Below are 20026 nucleotides of genomic sequence, written 5' to 3' on the forward strand. Positions count from 1 at the left end.
GTCAAAATGTCCTTGGGCCTCTTAGCAACATACTCTTTTTCCAAAGGCCAAAAATGTTGAAATTATTTGGGAGCTTGTATCTAACCCTTGAAAGATTTTAGGGTTACCTCTTCAGAGGGGGTAATGTTAGAGTAGCCAAAAGCCCCATAAAAAAAAAATCAGAAGAAAGAGTACATGGAGTTATCAGAAAAAAGTGATGGGGAGATATGGGAGGAGTTGAAGGGGAGGGACTGAGCATAGAGTTGATCAAAACACCTTATATGCATATATGAAATTCTCAATAAATTACAAGACTTTTTCTTGCTTTTTTTAAAAAATAAAGTATTAAAATGTAAAACTTAAAAAATGTAAAACTTAAAAAAGATAAAGGAAGAGGAACGATGCCAGCGGACCTCAGTCTTCACACATGGCTGTCCTCCTAGGCCTTCTCTAATCACAGGGGCAGAGAAAGTTCCTAGGAAATAGAGTGTAAATGCTTTGGGAGGGAGGATAGGAATAGAGACAGGAGGGTGATGATGTTGTTAGTGATGAAGAAGGCTCCAGGAAGGGAGGGTGAGCCTGCACTCACCTTCCTTGCATTCCAGTGCCACCCTGGACTCCAGGTTATCCATTTGCATCTGGAGCCGCTTGAGTGTGAGGTCGTTCTCCCGAGACTTGCGCTTGTAAGCAATGAGGACGATGATGACGATGATGAGGAGGAGGCTGCCACCAGCTGCAATGCTGACGATGGCTGGCAGGGTCAGCAAGCTGTCGGAGATGACACTCACCGAGCCAGGCGAGAACACCATCCCGCCCACGTGAACCTGTGCATTGTACACACAGATGCACACAATGCACACAGGTGTAGAGCCCTGGCATGCCATCATGTCCTTACAGTGTGAGGAAGGGATGAGACAGACCATAACCACATAGTGCATATTTGGATACAAAGCAGTGCTGCCTTGGGATCTGCCTGCCTTTTCACGGTTCCCAACTGCTACTCATTTTGACGTAGGACATGTGATGAGATATGGAGGGCATGAGTCAGGCAGTGAGGCAGAAGAGTCTGTCTTCATGCATGCACGGTGAGCCTAGGTGGAGGAAAGAAATAGAAGAGGGCTCACTCACCATGACCTTGTGTTGCCCTGTAAGGTTGGGCGGTTCACAGAGGAGCTGGGTCTCAGACACAGTGACAGCACAAGGTGTCTCTCCGATCAGTACTGTGTAGTTGAGTTTGGCCCCTCCAGAAGCAGGTGGGCAGAGGTTTTTGCCCTGTAGAGAATAACTATCTTAATAAGGATCATTGACATATGCAAACAGAAGTCAGAAGTTAATTGCCTACTTTAAAAGAGATGGGATGGACAGCAATATAAAAACCAGGAAATGACTCTGCAGCAGGTTTTTAGAGGAGGCTTCAACCACCTGCAGAGTAAAGAGACAGAAAAGCAAAGGGAGTGAAAATGGCGGTGGGGGGGTTGTATACAGGAGGGGAAGGAAGGAGAGGAAGGAGGACAAAACGCCACAGGTGTGGACTGGAGGGAGGACACGTGATTTAAGGGGACATGAGGAAACAGCAAAATTCTTGGATTCTGGCCCCAGGAGATAAGAGCCCTGAAGAGGGACGGGCCTGCAGCAGTCTCTCACCCCACTGTCTGGGCTTCACATTCTCTCTGCATGTCCCCTACCTTCAGAATGATGGGTGAGCCCGGCTTCTGATCCAAGACCCCAGTGGGGCTGAGCAGTTCAAAGGTTGGGTTGGGATAGTAGATGAACTTGGTATCATTGTAGATGAGCAAGGATTGGACATTGTTAAAGAGAAATCCAAACTCATCTGGCCGTTCCACAGTGTCCAGGCCTGGACGGTAGTCAGTGGTCAGAGAGGGTGCCAGGCAGGTGAGGGTGGTTGTGTTCACCACAGTACACACCTAGGAGGCAGAAGTATTCAAATGCTGAGCACCTGGTGGGCAGAGGTAGGCCTATCACCTCCCTCTGACCCTTCGCTTGCTTTGGCTGGTCATCTCTGAGTGACTTGCTTTTCTTCCTTCACTTACATGTGGGGGCCCTTAAGAAAAAGGTGGTGATAGAGATTGAACCTCATTCATGTAACATTAATGAACATTGCTTGAGCACCTACTTTGTGGTAGACTTTGAGCTGAGAGTTTGGTACACAGAATGAAGTCGTCTTGGGGGAAAGCTATGGATTAATTAAATGTTGGAAGCTATCTGCAGAGGGCCTGGGGCAGTATAGAGCATGACACTGAAATGCGTAGATGGACGGGAAGTACTCTAGTGTGACAAAGCAGGTGCTCTGTCTGGAGAGTCTGAGTGTGTGTGGCCCAGAGCAGGATTCATGCAAGAGTTGTCTCAGAAGTAGTGAATGCTTTCACCTGAAGAATGAGAGGCTTACCTAGGCCAGAGAGGGGCAGTGGAGGAACACGTTTAAGGTGACAGCAATGCAAAAGCCTGGGTTGAGGGGATCAGAGTGTTTGAAGAGGCCAGGCCCAGTGAGGGAGTGTGCATGTGTGGTGTGGAGCAGGACGTAGTGAGATGAGCATTTTGCCCCTTGCTTAGTGTTCAGCTAATACTTCTGGGAAAAGTGTATAAATGGGATCCTACCACACAGGACCTCTCTCCCCTCTTCTCTAATCATGTAGTCCTCAGTCTGCACTGGGTTAGAACCTTAGTATTGACCAAGCTCATGCTGTCCCTTTTCTCTTGATAGACTCTGGTCTGCCATCAAAATCTCCTGGGCTGGCTCCTGCTTAGCATAGTTTGTGCCAATCTCTCCTTTAATGGTTGGTTCTGAGGCTACCTAAGGCAGTAGCCAACTGAAGAAACCACTAAAGGACCCAGGCAGGGCTTGGGAAGAAAAGCAGACTCTGGCTCTTTCTCTTAGCTCTTCCTCTGCAGTTAGCTCAGTTTCAGCTGTGGGAGCCAGGGTGTCCCAGGAACATCCCAGGCTATCTTGTGAACTTGGATGACTCTAGTTCAGCTGCTTAGAAAGCCACACACACACATACACACACACGAGTTTCACGGTCAGAAGCAGGACCGACCATGTGTGAAATTTAAAACAGCTGACACTAGCAATGAGCCGATACTATGTCAGAGCTGCAAGTCCAAGCTCTAACCCCCTTTCCGGAGGGAATTCATGAGCTTAAAGTGGCTCATGGCGGCCTTTCCTTTGCCCTAGGGATCAGTGCTCATTCTCATCTTTTTGTTGCATATTTTAGCAGTCTCTTCAACTTGATGTCCCTTTGATGCTGCAGTTGGAGACACGGAGGCATGGGGAAAGCCCTGGGTGCAGCTAAATGAGTACAGTTGAGCTAGAGTGCAAGTTCAGTCTCCAACTCTGCAGGGACGACTCCAGCCTCACTGTCACTCTTCATTTGCTGTTCCTCTTCGTCCTAATTCCCTAGACACTGATGAGGCACCTCTGTGAATAAGCAAATGGGTCCCAAACAAGAGGCCTCTCTGTTGTCTGCCCTTCTGTATGATACTCTGCTTGTCAATATTCTTATGGGTTTTGCGGCTTTGCTCCAGTCTCCTCATTTATTAGGAAAGCTTTGAGCCCGAGGTGGGCTGGGACCCAAATGGGGTGACAAGTGCAAAGTGCTTTCTTCTTCCACCCTGCAAATAAGAGGCACAGGGTAGTACTGTGGGGCTGTGGTTGAGGGACACTGCCTTCCCACATGCCTTCCATCTAGACTGGGCATTTTAGGTAGGTCACCATGGAGGCCCAGGGCCCTTCAACTCTCCAGATAGTGGGACTATATCTTAGCTCCTTGATACACTATGATCATGGTGTATGGGGCTGGGAGCAGTGAGAGGAGAGTCTCTAGGATGAAGATGAATCCTTGGAGGGGGGAAGGGATCTCTCCTGGCCCAAGGCTTTTGCAGGAAATCAGGCCCTTGCCTTGTCTTTTCTTGAGGACAAAGGTTGTAACCTTTGGGAGTCACTCTTGTCTCCTGCTTACTACTCCTCAGTGAACTCTGGATTGTATTCCTGTCTCATTTTCTGTGTACTCGTGCCGTGTCATATGAAGTCTGCTAACTGAGGAGAAACTCCTCCTTAGCATGGCCAATTTCTAGACAGCAAGAGCTTTGTTGCCAGTGAACATGCCTTGCATGTGGGAACCAATAACAGATAAAGCTCCATCCCCAGCTACCTAATGCCACAGTGCTCACATTCTCTAATCATCCATGACCCTGTACCAGGCAGCCAAGACAGTTCCAGAGCCCACTGACATACACAAGTCAGGCCTCTGGCCCTGTACCACCTGTTCTTCCTGTGGAGACCAAGGGAGGCTGAAGCCAGCTTTCTCTCTCTGCCTGAGGGATCCCTGCTTTTGCAGGTAGTCCCCAGGGCATAGGGCTTCCTTCTCCTAGGAGTTGATCTCCAAGTACAGTGAACATTGCCATGTTGGGACAATAATAAAAACTGTATTTCAAAATCTGTACCTAATTTTCTTGAGGAGGGGTTGTTGGTTTATCTACCCCAAGTATAAGTTCATGGTTCCTATCTCCCACACCCCAGGTCCCAGGAGCTTGACAGAACAGCAGTAACTGGGAATTCAGAGACGACTTAGCTGTTGCATGGTAGACAGGTCCCAGCCTCTTCCCATGCATCAAGTTCTATAGCTGGACATGGGGAGTGTGTGTTCACCCAGCCCAAAGCACTGAGGTGTGACATAGGCTCCTATACATCTGTCATGATGGGAACCTCAGGCCCATGAGCATCTCATATGGTAAAGTTATGAAGAGTCTGGGATCTAGCATGTCCCCTTTGTGATTCAGGCAAACCATTTACTAATCTGGCTCTAGTTTCTTGGTTATGCAAGGAAGGGGTGGGACCCAATGATCCATGAAGCCTTTCTGGGCTCAGCCTCATATTCTGTCGTTTTAACCAGCTCAGTTTTCCAAGGAAGCCTCAAGAAGTTGGGTATGTGTCAGGGACAAGAGGAGATACCACCCCACCTTCCATAGGTCTATCTCAGTCTCACCAATTCCCCAAACGTCATAGCATAATGGCAGCAATTCATAGGAAAAGTAACAGCCATTGCAGTATCTTCTGGACTATAATGATAAATACAATGGCATTCATAAATCACTGGCTGAAAGAGTGAGACAGTGCTGCTGGAATAAACTGAGAACTTTCCAAGAATGCATCAGATATTCTGTCCTCATCAAAGTGGGGAAACATCTTTAAAAATCATAGAAATCCACAGTTTAAAAGGATAAAACTGCATGGCTAGGCAGAGGAGTAAAGCAAGAAGCTTGTGATCATCTGGCTAACAGGTCAGAATTCTCTGTCTGCAGTGGCTGACATTTATCAAGTATCAACCCACATTGGCCATGGTCTGTTCTGACTGCAAAGCAAGTCTTGCTGCCATTTACAGCAGAGGAGTACAGGATCACAGAAATTACATAACTTGATCAGGGTCATACAGCTCATAGATGATAGTCTTGCCTCCAATCCAGAAATTCCTGAGTATAGAGGCACAATTTTTTCTACCCCTACAGTCTCACTGAGCCTTGAAGTGAACATTGTCATAAGCAGGAGCCCTTTCCTGTTGCCCAGAAGTTAGCACTTTTATACCCTCACCGTATCACCTTCTGAAATTATACTGCCATTATTAAAGTCCTTGAGAGGCATAGGTATTTGGGACCATGGTTACAGGTTCAAGTCTTGAGCCATCTGTTGTGCCTAGTAATCAGGTGTCCCTACAACTTACTCCTAGCTCCTGGCCTTGTAAGACATGGGCAGAGAGTAATGGTTATCAAAGCCAGGGCAGACCAAAGGTTACTCACATTGACAGATTCTTTGCCATTAAACTTGACTCGAATCCTTGGTTCCTGAATGACATCCAAGTTGAATCCCGTGATGGTTAGGAGTGTGTGGCCACTGGGAACAAGCAGAGGTTAGGTTAGGTTTGGTAAAACCCCTTTAAACTGGCATAGTGAACCTCAACTACTGGGGTCCTTGAAACAAGTTACCCTTGCAATGTAGGGCTCCTGTCCTTTGTCAGCTGGATGCACATGGCTGACCTCACCCTCTTTAAGATGCATTCCCATCAGCCTCATCTTCTAACGATGCATTCTGCCAACCTCACCATCCTCCAGGTGTATTCCCCCAACTTCACATACCTGGTGATGCTCCATTCTGGCTCAATGCGCTGGACCCGAGGGTCATCTATGTACTCAAACTGTAGGCTGCTATCCACCCGGGCTCTGTCGACACTCACAGAAACAGGGACTGGGCCCAGCCCATTGGATGATGGGGGTGATACACACACTATCTCATTCATTGACCTCCTGATGGGGCAACATAAGAGGGTTAAGATACAAGGGATGGACAATAGAGGCCAGTAGGTTTGAAAGACATGTCCCATGTATGGCTTGAGACACATTCTTCTGTTTTCTTATTCTCTGTGTTATGGCACACACCCTTCAGTGTCTATGTGTCTGCTTTTTATCCCACTTGGATTAGAGTGCAAGCACAGTGGAAAGATTGCTTAGTGAACATGGGGCAGGGACAAGATTCCATGGGCTTTGTGAGAACTTTTCTTGATTTTATTAGAATATGACTAATCAGAACTTAGGATCTAGTAAGGTTGTTAATACATATTCACCTAATTCATGCTCTGTGTCATACAACCATACAGGGCTTACTCTTGTAGAGTTTATAGTACAAGGCTCTCAAGTGAGTAATACTGGGCTAACAGGCCTCACCCATGGATTGCTTCAGAAGCTTCCTGGGAGTCTCTTCGGGGCTCATTGGTGTGGCTGACAATATTAGGTGCTCTTTTTTTTTTTTTTTTTTTTTTTTTTATGCCCAGGAAAGGTCCTGGGCATAAATTTTTGTACTTCAACTACTGAGATCACCATGATTCTCATGTCCCCGCAGTGGACTTGAATGCTATTGCTTATGAGGCTGGAGATCATTCCTCATCTGGTGTTTGCACAGATCCTGCCTCCAGTTCTCTTTAGATGCCACAAAACCCTCTGATTTATGAGACAAAAACTGACAAGTGGGGTATGCATTTCTGACAATGGCTGACATGGTGTTTGGGTACAGGAGAGGGAAATGACAAGAAGACGACAGGCAGGCATAGGCAGTGACACAGGCCTACAGGTTATCCTTACCCATAGAACTCGCAGGTCTGGTTGCCCAAATACACTACCACACTGCTCCCAGAGCCAAGGTAATGGCCCATGATGGTCACCATGGTGCCTCCTGACTCTGGTCCCCGGATGGGACTGAGTGACAGCACAGAAGGGTTCTTTGAAAAGAAGCAGAGAAACACAGCTTAGGTCCAGGGATAGGGATAATGGGAGAATAAGGGATGATCTTTGTGCTGGGAAGTAAGGTACTTTCCCTGCCCTTTGCAGTTCCAAACACGGCTTTCTCTTGAGGGTCTGTCCAGGGAAGGCGAAGGGCCATGCACTGGAATTAATTAACTCCTCTGGAAGTCTGTACTCATAACACTAAAGGGGAAGCTGACACGACACTGACTAATCTATCAATTAGTTTGCAAATTGAGAACAATTTGAAAATGTACCTCTTTCTGGAGTCTGTCCTGATTTTTTTGGCACAAAATCAATAGGGCTGAATAAAATGTCCTTGCCTAGGCTGGGCAGCTGACAGACTGCAGCCTTTGTGAGTGGTCCATGCACATGCCCTCTTGTCCTGCTCTAAGCACCTCAGCTCTTGGTGTAGGCAGTATATGTTACATATAGCTTCTCTGACCCTTACTAGTTGATAACAGGATGACCGGGACTTGCTGGTGCACCCACTGAGCAGTAACATTAAGCTAAAGCTTAAAAGAATCATCTAGCCTATGATACACCAAGCAGTTGAGTTAGGTCAGAAAGAATTATTCCTGCCTGGTGGCCAGTGATGTGGAAAAGTGCATTTTTTGTTATTTTGTTAGATAGGGTCTCATTGCATAGCTCAGGCTGGCCTTGAGTATGAGACCCTCCTACCACAACTTCCTTGAGTGCTAGGATCACAGACATGTGCCACCACACATGGCTTAGAAAGTACATTTAACTGAGTAGTTACACAGGAGTGGATTTATTCTGTATCAGCGTTTTACTAGCTGTGGCCCTGAGGTGGGTCCTGGGATCATTCTGGACTTCTGTTTGTTCCTTCGTTAAGTGTGGAGGGTATGGTGGGCTATCCCTAGAGCCCCTCCCAGCTCTGAAATCTACAATTCTCTCCCTATCTCATCTTTTCTCTTTATCTCCCATGGAGAGAAGATGGAGTTCATTGGCTGCAAACAGGCCAATGTGAGAGGGAAAAGTGCAAAGCGAGAGGCAGCAAAGCCGAAGTAGGAACCTAGGTCCAGACCCTAAAGTATGCAGTAAGTGCTTTCAAGAGAAGGAAATTTTGTAGCCTAATGATTTTTCAAAACTCTTAGCAAGGCTGATCTGAGCCTATCCACTGGTGCTATCACTCTTTAACGAGGTATTCAATGTTGTGATGTAGGTAAGTATTAGAAAAGGGACTTCAGAGCCCCAAAGCAAGGTATTGATTCAGGATGAATTAAGCTTAGGCAGACTCTGGGCCTTGGAAGTGAGTTACTGATTTGGGGAGAATTCAGTGCCAGCACCACAGAAAGCCTTTGTGTAGAAAGCACTTGTTGTCTGAGCATGAAGAGCTGTCTTTGGACATGGACTTACATGTACATGTAAGCATAATAACATAGAACTACCTGCTCATATGTCCCTTTTCCTGGTCTTATGCACAGAGGTACATATCTGCCAGATGTCAGTGACTCTTCTAAACCCACACTCAAAATGCCCTTATCAGAAAGCAAAGCATGTGGATAAATACAGACCACTTAATTAGGTCCTTCTGCGATATGTCCTTATTAGGCTGGAATTAGACCACAATGTCACACTGTAAGCACAAAGGGCAGCCTATTCTCCCCTGTCTAGGATCCACTTTCTAAGAAAGGCTTCAAATTTTGCCTTATCTAGAACTCTGACCTATGGTCCTCTGGTCCATAGCATTGTTGGTCATGTGGCCATTTAGTCCCAGAAAGACAGACTTGCAAGTATGGAGGCCAGAAGTTCTCTTTGCTGGTTCTGTGATCTGTCTGTCTGGGAGGGGCATGTGGGGATTTCTTAGAAATCTGTGACAGATGTATGTCTTTGCTGGTCACCAGTACTTACCACAAAAGTGTACTGCTGATGGGACTTGGTCATGAACTCCGGCTTGCACTCCCCGATGCATAGGCGCACAGGCCCAGATGTGGTACCCACGAGGGCATGGCCCATCTCGCAGACAATCCTGAGGAGACAGCGACCTTCCTGTGAGAGGCTTGGCAAGGCTGCTGTCCATGCCTACTTGCTCAGCAGTGAGTGAGTGACTCCTCACTATCTTGCTAAAGAGCTTGGACCATGGATCAGCTTGATACCTATGTGTGACTTTGGGTACAGTGCTGGCCTCTCTGGGCTTTGTCTCATCTGTAGTACAGTAAGGGGTTGAATGTGATCATACATTACAAAGCCTCTGATATATCATGCTGCATAATTCTGTCATCAAGCTTGTGACTGCCTGGTGCAGTGTCTAGCTGTGGGTCATTTCTGGGATTTGTGGAATGAGTGGACGGTCCAACAGCAACCAAGGGGCAGCACTTGGTTGGTGTTCTCTGCTATTTGGCAAGCCATCACGGCAGCCTTCCCTAAGAATATAGGTAAGTGCTTATTTGCCAAGCTGATTCAGTTGTGGTCTGTTTCCTGTGGTGAGCCTTCAAAAGAGGTTAGATAATCTGATGAGATAGTATGAGATCCAAACAGTATTCCCCAGCACAGTGGCAGCAGTGTAGGCCCATGGAGGTGGGTAAAAGGTTGGCAGTGGCTGAGTTCATTAGGTGCCAGGTGACATGAACTCCCACTTAATCAAGATTGAGTACACTCAGTGGGTGACATGGCCCTGCTTGGAAGTCCTATCTCCCACTGGCAGGCACGCTGGAGGGAGATGCTTTGCACTCTCTCAGAAGACCAGATCAATACCCCCTGGTGACTTCCCTGGCTCCTCAGATAAGTCACAGAAGCACATTTAGACAATGGTCCCCTTAGCTACCATGCCTCACAGAAAGGGTGGGCTGTGGGGGATGGGTGGGACTGAGGAAACTAGGCTCTTGGGGTCCTTCTCTGGAATTTCTGGGCCTGAGGGAGATGGGAGAGGGTCTCAGCAGCCTCAGCAAATAGGAGGCTGGGAAGGGAGAAAGGAAGGTTATCCTTGTCTCCCAAGGTAGGCTTGCTTAGTGGGGAGTCAGAAAAGCAGACCCCCCCACTAATCCTCTGTATTATCCTGGCACAGTGGGAAGATCTGTGTTTAACCGGGTGATGCTTATCTGAGCAGCTTCTCTAGGAAGGAAGGTAACTAAACAGAGATTTCATTTTGATGTAATAAAACTTGCATTAAACAAATATGCCACATGCTCATACATGTGGTGTACTGCTGGTCTCCATCTCCTTCATAACAGTTAATCCCAAATAAGTACTTTCACTCCTGGTGAATATTTACTTAACACGCAATAACTGTCTTATTACATTTAGCATATTAGATGCAACAAGAAAGCACTTCATGGAAGAATATTCTCCCTTTTTCTGTGACTAGATAAATTATGAACCTACATAAGCATGATAATAATAATCAATTAGTGTTTGACACATAGCCCTTTCCTTAAACCTCATTAGTGAAGCATCTGAGAAGCTTAATCTATGGTGCTGTGTTTGGTTATTTGCATGCTGCCACCTGACTGGAGTAACCGCTCTCATATCCTGTCTCCTAGGTGCTGGCCTCCTCTTGTTTAGGGCCCCCTGCTTCTCTACAGCCTATCCTCTGCACCCTAAAAGAACCTGGAAGAGTCAGTAAATTCTTGTGGGTGGTGAGTGTGAGGGATGGGAAGCAGATAAGCCTTTCTTTGCCTTCTAATCAGGGCTGGGTCTTTCCTCATTCCTGGCCAGTGGATACTGTGCGGGAGAGATCCTATACAAGAAAGGGAGGAAGAATCTTGGCAGGCATGAAGTTGTGGAAAAAGGAAACTGGAGGACACATGAAGGGCACAGGTGAGATTGAACTATTCCTGGGCTTGTCTCAGAAAGGAGAAGGTTTGGTCTGACCTGTTCAACTGTCCATGGAGGGGTCAGTGATGGGCCAAGGCCTCTTAGCACACCGTCTTGCCTAGGTCCTAGACATTGCTTGGGGTTCATGTTCCAAAACCTTTATGCATGGAGCACCTGGGAGAAGAGTGATGAACGATGACGGAGCCAACTGGATATTAGAGCTGAGCATAAGCAGTTCGTTCTGAATGCCCTGACAAAATAGGCCTAAGCATGATGTCTTCCTCAAATTTCAGCTGAGCCCTCTCCCACCTGTGTGGTATGAGTCGGGAGAGGGTTGGTGATAGTGGTAGGCCACGGACAAGTAGTATGGGCAGGTCTAAGAAGTTGAACTGGAGTCTTCAGGTAATCAAGTTGTACTGTGGGTGAAATGGAGCCCTATCTTATTCTTATCTTTTATTCCTTGGGCCTCAGTGCTGTATGACAGGATGGAAAGGCCTTGAGTGTTCATTGCCTTATCATAGGTCAGGGAGATGAGTTACAGAAGAAGTAGGGGTGCTGTGGCAGTGGGAAGGGGTACATAGAATGAGGCTCGTGCCATAGCAGCATCTATCCCTTAATAACAAGGTTTGCGGCTACTGATAGCAGACACACCCATGAGATAGGACCCCATACTACGCTCATCCTCTGCTCCAGAAAGGGTCTTATCTCCAACTTATAGACAGCTAGAATTCAGGGATGCCACATGGTTTATTCCAGCAAGTGGCAGAGCTCTGACTGAATACAGGCTTACTCCTAAACTAGTGCTTTTGATGACTTCATTCTGTGGACACTGGATTATCATTATCATTATCATTATTTTGGGATGAAGTCTCACTATGTTGCCCAGGCTGGTCTCTAATTCCTGTGTTCAAGCACTGTGCCAGCCTCAGCCTCTTGAGTAGCTGGGATTACACATATGTGTCATCACACCTGTCTCTGACATTGGATTTAATAGAAAGCTCTGGACACTCTGAGGGAGGGGCAGCACAGACATAGCAGTAGTGACAGAGGATCCTGCAGATGTGGTGGAGACCCCCCCACACTGGTTTCCTAGGACTCTGAGGGCTAAACCACTTGCTCTCCCATCTTGTAGGCCGTGAAAGACCTCAGGTGGGATGGTGCATACCACCTCCTCTCCTAGGCCTCACTTGATTTGGGGGTTCTGGGAGCCCCTCCCCATTTCTGTGTCGCCTGTGTGCCTGGTGACTCTGAGGATCCCTACATACTCCTAGGAGTTAGTCACTGGAGATGCCTAAATTTCCTCCTTATAAAATGAGGAATGAGGACAAACAACTGTCCAGTTTCCATTTGAGGATTCGGCTTTCCAGTGGGGGTGTTTCAGACTCCATGGGACATACCACTTTAGTCTCTTGAGGACCACTGAGGGGACTGTAGAGATCACTTCTTCCTACTTTCTACATCAGACATTGCTCAAAGTTATTCACTTCATCAGGAACTGAGCTGAGGCTTGACCTCCAGGCTTCTGGTACCAGCTCAGTTTCCTCATCACCCCATACCACACCAGTTCTCGCAAATATGCATAAGTGGTAGTTTGTTCCCTGAGGGGGAAGCACAGTGATCTAGCACCCATCCAGCTGTGTAGATGTAGATGAGGGAGGGCAGATGAACATGAGCCCTTGTTCCCAGCAAGGCTGAATTGCAATCTCTACCTGCATCCTAGTGCCCAGAAAATGTCCTATGACTGAATCATCCTGCCCCGCACAGACCCATGGGGTGCTGATGGTAGGACTAAGTGGGCCTTTTAACCAATATTAACCTAATTGTGGAGTGATACATGGCAAAGCACAAGCATATGGTGAATCATTACTATACCCGCTAATCCTGCCTGTGCCCAGGATTCTGCACTGAGCCCGGTTAGCTAAATTCATCTCTTGCAGACATCTGTAATGATTGTGCCTGCTGCTGGCTGCCCGGGATGGAGTCTTAATGATGTTAACAAACTCTGAAATCTTGGGAGTGGTAATGAGCCTGGCATGGCTGGAAACCAGCCTGCATCTAGCAAGGCATGGGGTGTTTGCCTCCTCCTGCCTACCCTAGACCTGAGACCAGGATGGGGGCAGCTTTCAAGGGTCACCGTCAGCCTCAACGGGGCCTGAGATGACTATTTACTTCCTCAGAATCCTTTCCCAACCTCACTTCTGGTTCATCTGGGCACTTTCTTCCCCACAGCTCTGGGTAAGAGCAGTACACTTGACTTCACAAATAGAAGAAAGTTTCTTTCATTGTACAGTCCATTAAAGTCATAGACTAAACGGGCTTGTTGAGGTTGCAAGGGTGGTTAGCAGAGGAGACAGGTTAAAACAGTTCAATTCCAACCCCATGTAATTTTGAGGTCTGGCTACCTGGGAGCTTGTACTTCTCAGTCTAAAGTCTAAGTCCTCCTGGTCTCCCAAGTTGGACCAGAGTAAGTTCTGGAGGCCCAGGTGAATTTGAGGTTGGATGACTGAGTGGTGGGGCACTCTTTGTAGGTGGTCCTGGTTCCCACAGCGATCACCTTATCTTATGGCTCCCCAGAAATACTTATGTCCCTCTCTCCCTTTTCTGGTGGTCTTTCTACAGGCTCAGCCATCATTCTTTCAAGGCTCACTCTCAATAGGGATAAGGTTGTCAATGAAGAACCAGACTTCCTTCCTGTCTATGGCTAGTGGCCCTCACACAACCTTGGGAGTCTCAGAGTTCAACCCTCCTGCCTCTTGAACCATACTGGAATCAAAGTTTAAGGTTCAAAGCCAGGGGTGATGAGTCATAGGGTGCCCAGGCCTCTCTTGACTAGGAGTATTGTCCTGTGGCTGTTGTATCAGGGACACAGGCCTATACTAGTGGTCAAGAGGCTTAAGTGTTGATTCTGCAATGGTGATTATTCCCTAAGAGACTAGGGAAAGTCGTCTTACTTCTCCCATTCTTTTGCTCTTGCTAGATTTTACAATAATTTACTTGTCAGGGTCAGAGGAATTAAAAAGGAGAGAGTAGAGGGGAGAGAGTTCTGTTAACTGAAAACTGCTGATAGAAAATAAAGTGATGTCTTTTTTATGGTTGCTACTGAGGACTAGCTCTCAAGAGGTCAGAGGGGCCCGAGGTGACAGAGGAACAGGGTGAAGGAGGGAAGTCCCTGCCCCAAAGTCAAGCTCTTGTCAGTTCCTACATACACCACAAAGAGCTAACACTCAGTGGATTCAGGATAGCTTGACCCAAAGTCACATGACAAGCCATGGAGAATGATCTGATGGCTCCCCTCCCTCCTCCCTCTATTCTTCTGCCTCCAGTTTCTGGCCCACCTCCTGTCCACCAACTTACAAACTGTGGCCTCCACTGTCAAGGGATCACCCCACATTGGTACATATGTCACTCCTAAGCCTGCTTGCCTGCCTGCCACTACATGCCTATTTTCTAATTTCCAGCTGACATTTCCCTTAGTGAAATAAATGAATCTGCTCCAACAGAGACCCTGCTTGGATTAAGCTGCTGTCAGAGCCCCATGCACCAAACAAATTGTTGCCCGCAGCCCACCATGTGGCACGCATTCCAATGGGGGCTGGCAGGAGGGGCTGGGAGTTCTTGGAGGGGCCTCTAGCAGCTACTCTGACAGGCAGGCAGAAACTGACTGGGGGCAGCACTGGCACCTTGAGCCCTGATTCCTGAGGAGCCTGGGAACAAAGCCCCTCTGAGGTCAGAGTACCCTAGAAAGAACATTTGGGAGCAGTTTCCTCAGAAGGAGGAGGTGATATGAGAGACCTGGGAAAGCCTCAGAGAAGGAAGTCAGGAACTCTCCATTTGGAAGCTCACAGGGACAAAGCCCTGCAGGGCGGACTCACTGCTCAGCGATGATGTATTCCCCCGGGAGGGGCGTGCAGGGCACCCCAGCCACCTGCACGTGGTGAGCGATCTCAGAGAAGTCCAGGCCTAGGTTCACACCGTGGATGGTCACACGTGTCCCTCCTTCAGGTGGTCCAGATACTGTCAAAATCTGAAGGAGGGAAGTGGGATTAGTCCCTGGGTTAGCCACAGGAATGGAAGAACAAGGCCCCTTTCCCTCCCCTGGAGCAGGTGCTTAGGGGCTTTGATTTCACCTGGAATCTGAATGAGCTTCATGTGTCTTCTATACTTTTCAGTTTGTCTAGAATTGTGGCATCACCTTCTACTTTATACTTCTCCCTTGGTTAAATCATTCATTCATCCATTCGCCCATCACTAATCCATCCATTTACTCAAAAACTTATCGGAAAAAATTCTGAACTCTCAGCAGAACACTACTACTTTAGGTGCATTTCTAATTCATTAGCTGCCTGTGACCAAGTCACATAATCTCTGTGAACTTCACTTCTTTTACTGTGAAGAGAATATTATCATGTCTATGAAGCTTGCAGGGAGTGTGGGAACCCCAAACAGTGCTCAGAGTTCTGTGTACCAGGAGGCTTTGAAACTGTGACAGTGTTGTTATTGCTACTCCTGTATGCTGGATCCTGTGGGTACCATGGTGAAGATTTTCCTTCAGGGAACTTATAGTCAGGGAGGAGGTGATAACAAAGGCTCATAAATAGTGCTAGTTTTGGGTCTGTGGTGATCAGATAGATACAGAGGAAGCAGGGGGAACTTGGAGCAGGCAGGGATTAAATATGGCTATAGCGGAGCATCAAAGACCCAGAGTGTGCTTGCTGTTATTTTTCAAAAAAAATCCTGTGACACATGTTAGATCGAGAAGAATAACTTTAGGATTTTGCAAATATTTTCTGGTTTTCTACTAGCAAGGATCATTTGTTGGTTCATTCCTTAATTCAGTCACCAAATGCTGATTATCTCATTTTGCTTTGACCCAACAGGGAAGGGATGGAAGAGCCAGAATGCCATAAACTTCTCTTGGAATAAGGCAGTTCTTTAGAATCCAGTGGATCCTACTGAATGAGTTCATGCTTTGTGGTCGGTGGTTATCTGAAAAAAGAAGTAACTGGCTAACCATAACTCTGAGAGAACTGAGTTCTAGGGAGCAAAGGAACTCAGAATTGCTGAGCTGGGTATAGGGGTGTCTCAAGGTACCGTATTCTAAGTCTCCTTTTACAGAGAGAAGAAGGAGACCTAGAGAAGGTAGAGATGCATCCAAGGCAACCTGTGCACACTGTAATAAAAAAGCCAGACTCGATTGAGACCAGGAGTCTGCTAAGATCCCACATTGACATCTCTGGGCAGAGCCACAGTCCCTGTGTCCTTCAATACTGGATAAGCTCTTAACACTGTACATGGTGGAGGGTCTGGAGCAGCAGTCAGCATGGATGAGAACAAGTAAAAGCACTGTCAAGGCCTACCCCTCTCTACTTGTCCCCTAAAGGGTACTTCTTCAGTGATGGGGATACCCTAAGTTCTGCCACCCTCTCAGACATGGACCCCCATGTCCTAGCCAGCAAGGAAGAAATGGGGCTGGTGTAGGAACAGCCCTCCCTCATCACTCTGGCTTAGTGTGATGGTTGCTAAGCCAGGATTGACTTGTCCTGCTGACCTCCCTCCCATTCCCGCAGGCCTTCAATGGTGCTGCTTCCTGACGTCTTGCCTGCAAGGCCCCAAGCACACTCATCTGGGACCCATTCCACCAGGTCACCTTGTGTGTGTCTTCAATTTCCTTTTCTTGAAATAAAATACCTCACCTTATGAATGAAACTAAATAAATGTAAGGAATGAATAGAGGGAGATGCCACAAAAGGGATTCGAAGGCACATCCATGTGTTTACAATGAAAGAAAGAAAGCCAACGTGGAGGAGAGAGAGCTGGCAGAGCAGCAAGAAGCCCCCGGGGTTCTTGTTTCTGGGAACTCTAAAGGTATTTAACAACAGTGAGCCCTGGTTGTTCTGCTCAGTTTTGGCAATGTTCCTGAGGCCAGGGGTGCCTGCCCTGGGGGATGGACCCTCACCACGAGGTGGGAAGAGGCTTCTACCTCTGCAGTTTTGCACCAATAGGGGAGAATGTGTTTCCAACCCCTGGCTCTGTTGGTGCCACTGAACTGAGTTTCCCCAGTGCTCTACCTACCCCTCTCAGCTACCTATGACAAGAACCACCTATCCAAGGGGACCGACAGAGCTGTGATGATTGGTTCCGTTCCTTGGTTCCTCTCTTGCTCCCACTTTTATTTTTAAAAATACATTCTTTTGCTCACTGCAGTTAATTACAACCTTTCAGAAAAACCGTGAAATGAAATCTTTCTGGAAAGACTAGAAATATTTCTGTCTTGCAGGTAGCACATGGTATCTGTACTGTGGATACTTGGTGGCTCTGGAAGGTTCCATAGCATCATCCTCTGTTGTTCAGACATGACAGCCATTTAATAAAACATAGAGGGTCAGAGTCAGATACATGATCACAGGATGTAGGGCCCATCTATTGGCACAAAGCTGCTTAGTAGTGAAAGTCAGCACAGAGAATAAGACTCTTGTTTTGGGTAAATTATTAGCAAGTGTTATAATCTTGGCATGAAGATATATGCCAAAGAGATGGATGAGTCCAGCTACTGGCTGCTGGCATGTGAATTGGGATCTTCCTGGATCACCAGACCAGGTCTGAAGGCTTTAACAGTGCTGGAAAAGCTCGATCTTCAGGAGAATCTTCTTTATGGGCTACATCCTAGGATGTCACCACTTGGAATAGATGAATCAAGAGTTCAGAGTAGAGAGTAAGCAATACACAGCCTTGGCGCTTAAAGGGACACACATCTCAGGGTTCCTTGCTTAAAGCAAACCTGATTTGTAAATGTCCAGATTTACAAAACAGATGAGATGGTGATCATCTGATTTGCAGGAGGGTTCCCAAGGCCTCCATTACTGATGACTTACAAATCGATCTTGTCAGCTCACACCTCTCTCCTCAGCTCCACAGCCATTTATCCAACTGGTACGGGACACCTCCACTTCCACCTGTACGTCCCTCAGGTGCCTCAAATTTCACAGTATCTAAAACTGAACTCTTAATTCTTCTTCCTCCCACCCCAAACCAATTATCCTCCCAGATTCTCTTTCAAGGTTAATGGAGTCACTACACACCCAGTCAGAAATCTTGTAATGGTTCCTTTTCCTTCACCCGCCATATGAAATTAACAATGTCACAGGTCCTATCTTACTCCCATATGAGAGTGGCTGCTAAGTAAGCTTCCTCCTCTCACTCTAACCACAAGGGTCTCCGTGCTCCTCCAATAACTTGGTACTTGGCTCATTATTGAGGTTAGGTCTCTCTAGATTCTGACCTACTTCATTTCTCCAGCTGCATCTTCTCTTTTGTAAGCATGACCTCTGTGTCCTACCAGAGATCACTGTTTCCCACATTAGATGCACTTTAAAAGTCTTTGTGTCTTTCAATGCATTTGCTTTTCCCAAGCTCAAAAGTCAAAGATGGTCAGGTTGGCAGTCTGTGCTCAGAGAAAAGCAACAGAGAAGGCATCCCATAGAAGACTGGCCTCCATCTGAGCCCTTCCAGATGGCTGAGAAAAGTACAGCAGCTATGATGTCTGCATGGTAGCCTGCGCTGCAAGAACCTGGTATCCATGTCCCCGCTCCTCCACAGAAACAAGTATCCAGTGCTCAGAGGGGAGGCTTAGTGGGAAAGACTTGTTCTTCAATGAAGGAGAGGACAGGACCCTCCAGGACCAGACCTCAGACTAGGCAACTGGATGGTCCCAGGTTCCTCTGCAATGAGAATGTTCCCTGAGTTTTCTTTTAGAAGTAATATGATAGTGGAGGGTGCCCGAGAAAGCACTGCACAAAGCCTTGATGCTCCCAGTAGCCAGTTCTGGCCTTTGTGTATGGGTCTGCAGAGGCAGGCTGCCTGACTGACCAGGTATTGCTTACAAAATCCCAGAAAAGGCCTTCCTGATCCATATGGAGCTGCGGGACTTTAAGAGAAGGTGAGAGGGAGGTTAGTGGAAAGGGGGAGTCATACTGAGGTGCCTATTGACAGAGAATGAGCTCAAATGTGCCTGGGACACTGGGTAGGCTTGGATAAATTGGCTTCTAGTTTCAGATGGCCCTTGTGCTTCTGACTGCTTTGGGGTAGGGAAATAAGACTTGGTACTCAGGCAGTGTCTGCAGCAAAAAGAGGGCAAGTAACTTCTGAGTCAGATGAACCTGAACTGGAAAGTAGTTCTGATACTCCTGCACTCTGTGACCTTGAATCTAATGTCCTCATCTAGAAACAGATAATCGTGCTGGCCTCATGGGAAGGATGCCAGTGACATAACGTTTGGAAAGTTCCTGTTTAGAGAACAGGTATTGATGATGACTAATTTCCGAACTTGTTCTTCCTTACATGCAGAACTTCCAGATGAGATGCACATGGGATGTGGGGACTGTTAAGAATTAAGAAAGTATGTGAATTTTCCTATTGATATGGAAGGAAAACTCTTGGATCAAAGAGTTCATGGCCAGATGCCAGGGTGACTGAGGTAGAAAGAGCATACAGGGCTGGTTGGAGACTACTTGAGAAGTTTCTGGCAGCTCAAGCTTGGTCAGGAAGTGGGTCATGCTAGGGATAGGGCCTTCTGAGTCCTGTACAGGAGCATATTTTGAACTGGACGTTACCCTTTCACCAACCACAAATTTGGAAGGACAGTGGTGCTGCCTAGAGAGGTTGGTCTTCATTCTTTCCTTTTTTCCTTCTAAAATTTTTTTATTTTATGTGTATGAATGTGTTGTCTGCATGTATGTAAGTGCACCAGTGTTGTGCAGTGTCCACGGAGGTCAGAAGAGGGCACTGGATCCCCTGGAACTGGAGTTACAGATGGTTGTTAGCTGCCATGTGGGTGCTGGGAATCAAACCAGGGTCCTCTGCAAGAGCAGCCAGTGCTGCTTAGTCATCTCTCCAACCCACCTTTTTCCTTCTTGATATTACGTCTTTCCCAGGTTACTAGACATTGGAGGCAGATGCAGTATCTTAA

The 20026-nt window shown here is 47.1% G+C and overlaps 1 protein-coding gene across 4 annotated transcripts in view; it reads right to left on the minus strand.

The window, feature by feature from the left end:
- The window catches only part of Plxna2 (plexin A2), a 214433-nt gene that overhangs the window by 24826 nt on the left and 169581 nt on the right, over positions 1 to 20026 (minus strand). For all 4 annotated transcript variants that reach the window (XM_008824794.3, XM_029559479.1, XM_029559480.1 and 1 more), the window contains exons 13-20: positions 14934 to 15085; positions 9160 to 9277; positions 7126 to 7262; positions 6127 to 6294; positions 5791 to 5884; positions 1665 to 1904; positions 1108 to 1251; positions 569 to 803 (exon numbers count right to left, since the gene is read on the minus strand). In XM_008824794.3, the coding sequence (XP_008823016.1) occupies positions 569 to 803; positions 1108 to 1251; positions 1665 to 1904; positions 5791 to 5884; positions 6127 to 6294; positions 7126 to 7262; positions 9160 to 9277; positions 14934 to 15085 (1288 nt within the window). The remainder of the gene's footprint in view (positions 1 to 568; positions 804 to 1107; positions 1252 to 1664; positions 1905 to 5790; positions 5885 to 6126; positions 6295 to 7125; positions 7263 to 9159; positions 9278 to 14933; positions 15086 to 20026) is intronic.

This window comes from Nannospalax galili, unplaced genomic scaffold (assembly GCF_000622305.1).
Source record: "Nannospalax galili isolate Female #2095 unplaced genomic scaffold, S.galili_v1.0 scaffold648, whole genome shotgun sequence".
NCBI lineage: Eukaryota > Metazoa > Chordata > Mammalia > Rodentia > Spalacidae > Nannospalax > Nannospalax galili.